The sequence below is a fragment of the Mobula hypostoma genome, chromosome 5 (genome assembly GCF_963921235.1).
Source record: "Mobula hypostoma chromosome 5, sMobHyp1.1, whole genome shotgun sequence".
Taxonomy (NCBI): domain Eukaryota; kingdom Metazoa; phylum Chordata; class Chondrichthyes; order Myliobatiformes; family Myliobatidae; genus Mobula; species Mobula hypostoma.
The window spans coordinates 7898968-7906909 of NC_086101.1; the positions used below are offsets into that span (position 1 = coordinate 7898968).

General features: G+C 47.8%; 1 protein-coding gene across 1 annotated transcript in view; it reads left to right on the plus strand.

The window, feature by feature from the left end:
- The window catches only part of LOC134346431 (uncharacterized), a 74516-nt gene extending 69172 nt beyond the window's left edge, over nt 1–5344 (plus strand). Inside the window, 3 exon segments of the mRNA XM_063047800.1 lie at nt 1756–2267; nt 2269–4364; nt 4487–5344. Coding sequence (XP_062903870.1) covers nt 1756–2267; nt 2269–2331 — 575 coding nt within the window. The 3' untranslated portion in view covers nt 2332–4364; nt 4487–5344.
- The last annotated feature ends 2598 nt before the right edge of the window (nt 5345–7942 follow it).

The following is a 7942-nucleotide window of genomic DNA, read 5'->3' on the forward strand; positions in this document are numbered from 1 at the left end:
TGGGAGGCAGGGTTCGAGGGTTGTTGGCACAACATTGTGGGCCGAAGGGCCTGTACTGTGCTGTATTATTCTATGTTCTATGTTCTATGTACGTGACTAAACCTGCACACAATATTCCAAATTAGGCCTCAACAACATCTCATGCAACTTCAACATAACATACATCTCCTGTACTCAATACTTTGATTTATGAAAGTCAAAGAAAAGCTTTCTTGATTGCCCTATCTCCCTGTAACACCACTTTTGATGTATTAATGGACCCCTGTTCCCAGATCTGCTGGAGAACAGAGTCCTCAGTGCCCGACCATTCACTGTGTAAGACCTACACTCGGGTCCTACCGAAGTGCAACAGCTCACACTTGTCTGCATTAAATTCCAGCTGACACTTTTCAGCCCATTTTTCCAGCTGCTCCAGATCCCACTGCAAGTAATGATGGTCTTCCTCGCTGTCCACTCCTCCCCAATCTGAGCGATGAATCGTGAGCACCCAGTGGAAAGGCACGAGGTCTTGGGGAGACCATACAAACTCCTAACAGATGGTGTCAGAATTGATCTCAGAACTCCAGAACGCCGCGAGGTGCAACAGTATTGTGTTATCCACCATATAACCTGTTGCTCATGGTTTATCCAAGATCTTGATGGATTAGATATCTAGGCCATTGGATGGAAATTGATATTAATTCAGAGAGATGTGGGTGTTACATTTTGGAAGGCAAACCAGGACAGGATTACACAGGAATCAGTGAGACCCTGGAGGGTGTTGTGGAACAGAAAGACCAGGAGGTGATTGTCTTCATCAGTAAGAATACTGAGTACAGGAGCTGTGATGTCACGTTATGAGTCTACAAGACATTGGGAAGGCCACATTTGCAGCAGAGTAACACACACAATCTGCTGGAGGAAAACAGCAGGTCAGGCAGCAGCTGTGGATATGAATAAACAGTTGATGTTTTGGGTCAAGGTTTTGTGTGTGTTGCTTTGGATTTCCAGCATCCGCAGATCTTCTTGTCTTTATGATTTGGATCACACTGTCCAGTGCTGGTGATCTTTCTCCAGGAAGAATGTCATTAAACTGAGAGGGTATGAAACAGATTTACAAGTATATTACTGGTTTGGGTTATAAGGAGAGGCTGGATACTCTGGGTCTTTTTTCCTGGAGCTCAGGAGGCTGCCAAAGGAAACTGTAGAGGTTGGTACAGTTGCAATGTTTAAAAGATGTCTGGACAGGTACATGTGTAGGAGAGTTTTAAAGGAATAATGGGCAAATATAGACAAATGGAACAAGTTCATTAAAGTGAGTTGGTCGACATGAATGAATTCTGCCTGACCTCCTCTTTAAATGCCTCCAGTGTTCACTCACCCCATCCTCATCTGGATCCAGTTGTTGCTCCACTCCTTTTTCATACCCGTTTCCACTGCTATCTCCCGTCTTTCTTTCCAATCTTGAGGTAAGGTCTCGGCTTGAAACATCGACTGTACATCTCCCTTGACGCATGTTCTTTGACCCGCTGAGATCCTCCAGAATTTTGTGTGTGTTGATCGGGAAAAATGCGCTCTCCATGTCGAGGAAATTCTCGGGATGATGCTGGTTGTTCATCCGCTGCAGTATGGGTAAAATCACAGGAAAGGATGCTGTCGGCCACCCGACTGAGCCTGAGGCCGAGCGGCCTCTCCCCCGGTCCCGTCGCGGGGCCGCGCTGCCCGAGTCTCCCCCCGATCCCCGGGGACTCTCTAATTCTCTGCTTCTCCCCCCAGTCTCTGTCACCCTGGATGTGGAAACGGCGAGTCCGCGGCTCGAGGTGTCTGAGGATCGGAAGAGTGTGAGAGCGACCGGGAGCCGGAGGGATCTCCCTGACACCGGGAAGAGGTTCACAGTCGGGTTTTGTGTGCTGGGATCGGAGGGATTCACATCGGGGAGACATTACTGGGAGGTGGAGGTGACGGGGAATCGGTGCTGGAGTTTGGGAGTCGCCGCAGAGTCTGTGGAGAGGAAGGGATGGGTCACACTGAGTCCGGAGACCGGATTCTGGATCTTAGGGCGGTTTGGTGACGTAATGAAGGTTCACACCTCCCCTCGATCACGTCTCCCTGCCGGTCCCATCCCCGGGAGGGTGGGAGTTTATCTCCGTTACGAGTCCGGGACAGTTTCATTTTACAACGCGGAGACCAAGTCCCATCTCCACACCTTCACTGGGAATAAATTCACGGAGAAACTTTATCCTTTCTTCTGGACTGTATATACAAACGAGTGGCTGAGAATCTGCTCCGGTTCCGCTCCGGGTCTGTAAACGGGTCGGGTCCGGGACCGGCGTCAGGAGTAAATCAGTGTAAATATAAATGTGCAGAGAGTGAAATAAACACGATGTGAGAATTATCGATCCATTAATTTTAACTCGTTCACCGCATCCGTCAACGGAACAGAAACACCGTGGATTCAGCAGCAGCCGCGGGCGGCGGGTCCTGAGCTCCCCGGCTCCCCCGGGTGCTAAAGTCCACCGGGACTGCCCGGGTAACTGGGACAAGTGGTGGTGGTTCTATGTGGGAGAGGGAGGTCAGGGTGAGCCGGGATCTCTAGATTGAATCAGATATTCATTTTAAGACCATAAGGTATAGAAGCAGAGGTAGGCCATTCGGCCCATCAAGTCTGCTCCACCATTCAATCATGGACTGATCCAATTCTTCCAGTCATCCCCTTCCCCCTGCCTTCTCCCCATACCCTTTGATGCCCTGGCTAATTAAGAACCTGTCTATCTCTGCCCTAAACACACCCAATGACTTGGCCTCCATAGCCACTCGTAGCAAGAAATTCCACAGATTTACCACCCTCTGACTAAAGTAATTTCTCTGCATCTCAGTTCTAAAAGGACGTCCTTCAATCCTGAAGTCATGCCCTGTTGTCCTAGAGTCCCCTACCATGGGAAGTAACTTTGCCAATTCTAATCTGTTCAGGCCTTTTAACATTCAGAATGTTTCTATGAGAGCCCCCCTCATTCTCCTGAACTCCAGGGAATACAGCCCAAGAGCTGCCAGACGTTCCTCATACAGTAACCCTTTCATTCCTGGAATCATTCTTGTGAATCTTCTCCGATTCCTGTCCAATGTCAATATATCCTTTCTAAGATGAGAAGCTGCTCACAATACTCCAAGTGTGGTCTCACGAGTGCCTCAGAGCCTCAACATCACATCCCTGCTCTTATATTCTCTACCTCTAGAAATGAATGTCAACATTGCATTTGCCTTCTTCACCACCGACTCAACCTGGAGGTGAACCTTCAGGGTATCCTGCACAAGGACTCCCAAGTCCCTTTGCATCTCTGCATTTTGCATTCTTTCCTCATCTAAATAATACTCTGCCCGTTTATTTCTTCCACCAAAGTGCATGACAGTACGCTTTCCAACATTATAGTTAATTTGCCACTTCTTTGCCCATTCCCCTGAGCTATCTAAGTCTCTCTGCTGGCTCTCTGTTTCCACAACACTGCCCACTCCACCACCTATCTTTGTATCATCGGCAAATTTAGCCACAAATCCATTACCCCATAGTCCAAATCATTGACGTACATTGTAAAAAGCAGTGGTCCCAACTTTGACCCCTGTGGAACTCCACTGGTAACCGGCAGCCAGACAGAATAGGATGCCTTTATCCCCATTCTCTGTTTTCTGCCAATCAGCCAATGCTCCACCCATGCTAGTCACTTCCCTGTAATTCCATGGACTCTTATCTTGCTAAGTAGGCTCATGTGCGGCACCTTGTCAAAGGTCTTCTGAAAATTCAAGTACACCACATCTACTGCATCTCCTTTGTCTACCCTGCTTGTAATTTCCTCAAAAATTTGCAGTTGGTTTGTCAGGCAGGATTTTCAGGTGTAACCCGTATTTTTTATACAGGTCGTAGCTCCCCCAGTGACCCGGTAGCCCAAAACCCTGCCCGCTACACCAGTCTCTCAGACATGCATTAATATGCCTGTTCATGCTATTCTTGTGCTCGTTAGCACTTGGCACAGGCTGCAATCCTGAGATTACTACCCTGGAGATCCTGCTTTTCAGCTCACTACCCAACTCCCTGAACTCTCTCTTCTATCAGTGTCATCAGTACCAACGTGTACCAAGACATTGGGAGGCACATGGGAGGCAACACACCATGTGGGTATCTCCATCAGGCTACAGAACCTCCTGTCTGTTCCCCTCACTATGGAATCCCCTATGACTACCACATTTCTCATCGTGTTTCCCTTCTGCACCACAGAACCAGGCTCAGTGCCAGAGACCCGATCGCTGTGGTCATCCTCTGTTGGGGTCACCCCCTCAACAGCATCCAAAACAGACCCAGTTCACACTCAGGAAATGCAGGAAAAACACAGCAGGTTGGTCAGGATCTGTGGAGAGAGGAACAGGCTTCACGTTCCACGTCAGTGACCTCTCCCAGAATTGATTCAAACACTGCCTGCTCTGTTGCGGATTTCCAGTAATGTCTGTTTTGTTTTAGTTCTTCTAGCATCTGATTCCAGAAGAAATGGGAGTGCAGTGTAATTTCCTCCAGAAGGGGGATAAAGAAGAAGGCATGTGCTCGGAGAGGGGAGTGGAGCATTAGAGAAATCAATGCTCAGGTTGGAACTACCCGGAGAGGTACGGTGAAGGCTGGAGAGACGTGGATATGATATTTTGGAGCCAGAAGTGTGGCAACACATGCAGGCTGATCCCAGCACAATCCTCGGGCAGACTGTGTTGGTCATTGACGCAATGGAGAAATGTAAATGGTGAAGACCCCTGTGTGTATTTGTGTGTGGCGGAGACAGAGAGAGAGTCTGAGACTTGCTCCAGGCTCCCCAGGTAGATGCAGGGATGATGTTTCTGGTAACGGGGGTGTCAGGATGAGGAGACACAGTGAGGGGACGACCATTCAGAGGTGAATAAATGTATTTACCCAGCTCATAATCTAACAGGGCTCTGCACATTTACACATCAACTATGTTGTAACATTCCTGTGAATCTTGTCTGCACACATTTCAGCTGAATGTCATCCTTTCTACAGCTCGGTGACCAGAACTGTACCCAGTACTCTGAGTGTGGTCTCACCAATGTCTTGTACAGCTGTAACATGACAAACCATCTCATGTACTTAATGCCCTGATCGATGAAGGCCAGCATACCATACACCTTCTTCACTACGCTGTCTACCTGTGTCTTTACTCTCAGGAATTATGTACTTGTTCCCCTGGTTATTTCTATTCTGCAACACGTTCCCATACCCTCCATTCCCTGCCTGTTCATTTCATGTTTAAATGTCTGTTTGAACTGAAGAATTTCAGAGTTATAAACTTTGATAATAAAATGAACCTTTGAACCTCGTAAACATCATGATTGTGTCTGTTTCCACCACTCCCTATCCCGGCCGTCATTCCAGGAACAAACCACACATTGTGTCAGGAAACATTCCTTGAACATCCCGATTCCTCTTCGAAACTTTACCCTTCACGTGGTGTCCTCAGAGAGATGACACTGACTGGGCCAGTCTCAAAATTAAAAGGACAGTACATGTTGGGCTGAAGGGCCTTTTCCTGTGCTGTACTGTTCCATGTTCAGTGTTCTAAACTTTCCTGACAGTTGGCATCCTATAGTACATTAATAACAAAGTAACCATCTCCATATTTCTAACTCCTCCCAATATACTCTCACTGGCCGTTCCCCACAAGGATCTCTCTAAATGCTGTGGTGATGTTCTCCCTAATCAACATCACAACTCCCCCTCCTCTCTGACCTCCACTTCTGTCACGTCCTTTGCATCTGTAGCACAGTGAGGTGGTTTTGATCTTATTCAATGGGACAGCAGGTGTGAGGGACTGAACAGCCTCCTCTTGCTGCTATTTCTGATGTTCAGAGCTGTGAACAGACTGAACTGAGGGAGGATAGAAGGGGTCGGGGAATGAATAGAGGTGTAGACCAGGAGGGTGGTCCCAAGTGAACAGAGATCTGGCAAGTGAGCGGCTTTAAAACTGAGTTTGTAAAGGTTCAGGATCAGCCTGTCCTTGTCAGAGTGAATGGCGAGACTGGAGGGATGAGGGAACCCTGGCTGACGAGGGTTATTGAGGCTCTGGTTCGGATGGAGTCGTAATTCAGGTGAAACCAGCCGGGGTCCTCGAGGAGTAGAAGGGGTGTGGAGAACACTGAAGAGAGAAAATCAGGAGATCAAAAGGGGACATGAGATAGCTTCAGCAGGTCAGATAAAGGTGATTCCAAAAAGATTCTATGAATCTGTGGAAAACAAAAGGGTAACTGGTGAGGGAATATGCCCCTTGAAGGATCAGTGTGGTCATCTATGTGTGGAGACACAGCAGATGGGTGAGGTCTGAAATAAATACTTCTCATCTGTATTTACTGTAGAGAAGGTGATGGAAGCTGGGGAATTCAGGGAGGGAATATGAATGTCCTGAAACATAGCGACATTACAAAGGAGGCTGGCAGGCTTAAACACATCAAGCTGAATAAATCCCAGTGTCTGACCCGGCGTATCCTCTGTCATGGTGGGAATCCAGAGGAGAAATTGCCGGGTCCCTGGCTGTGATATTTCAAACACTGAACACAGAGCAGTACAGCACAGGAACAGGCCATTCTGCCCACGCTGTCTATGCTGACCATGATGTCATCACGTTTGCCTGCAAATGATCCACATCCTCCATTCCCTGTCTGTTCATTTCCCTGTTTAAATGTCTGTTAAATGTCACGAGCGAACCTGCTTTCACCACTCCCCATCCCGGCTGCACATTGCAGGAAGATACCACTCATTGTGTCCAAAAACATTCCTTGAGCATTCCAGTTGAACTTTGACGATCTTACTTTAAAGCTTTACCCTTAACGTAGTGTCCTCAGGGAGATTAGACTGACTGAGACTGTCTCATAATTAGAAGAATAAAAGGTGGTCTCACTGGCACAGACACAGTCTCACTGGGTATTAGAAACATAGAAACATAGAAAATAGGTGCAGGAGTAGGCCATTCGGCCCTTCGAGCCTGCACCGCCATTTATTATGATCATGGCTGATCATCCAACTCAGAACCCAGCCTTCCCTCCATACCCCCTGACCCCTGTAGCCACAAGGGCCATATCTAACTTCCTTTTAAACATAGCTAATGAACTGGCCTCAACAGTTTGCTGTGGCAGAGAATTGACAGGGTAGAGGCAGAAATGATGTTTCCCCTGGATGGGGTGTGGAACCAGGGGTCACAGATTCACAAGCAGAGGTCACCTCAGCAGGACTGAGATGAGGAAAAGTTCCTCACCCAGTGTGTGGCGAATATTTGGAATTCTCTACAAAAGATTTCTGGATTTAAGGGGAACAGTGATGATGCAATGATGCAGGAAATTGGCACTGAGGTCAATGATCAGCCATGTTCTGAGTGAAGGGTAGAGCAGGAGCAAGGGGCCGAATGGCCACTCCCGCTCCTGTTTGTTACGTTCTTGAAACACAAATCGATCTTTGTGTCTTTTAATTTTTTTGTGTAGAGTATCCTCTGTACCCCGTGTTGACTGTATTCACTCCACTGTCTCCAATGCATGTAACAGTCTGCAGAGTTTGCTGTATTCTTTGTTTTTGTATCCAGTGAGAAACACGTCTGTGTAAGCGCCCGGGACACTTTACTGCATTTTCACAGCGACTGTACCTGAATACCAGTTGTTGTTGACAGCTTTGTCCCCAACTGCTGAACAGAGAACAATACAGCACAGGAACAGGCCATTCGGCCCACAAGTCTGTGCTGAACATTGTGCCAATTCAATCTCATCCCATCTGCCTGTACACGGTCCACAACCCTCCATTCCCTGTCTGTTCATGTGTCTGTCTAAATGTCACGGAAATGTTGTTGTATCTGCTTCCACCACCTCCCCCGGCAGCACGTTCCAGGCAGCGACCATTCTCTGTGTAAAACAAACTTGCCTCATCAATCTC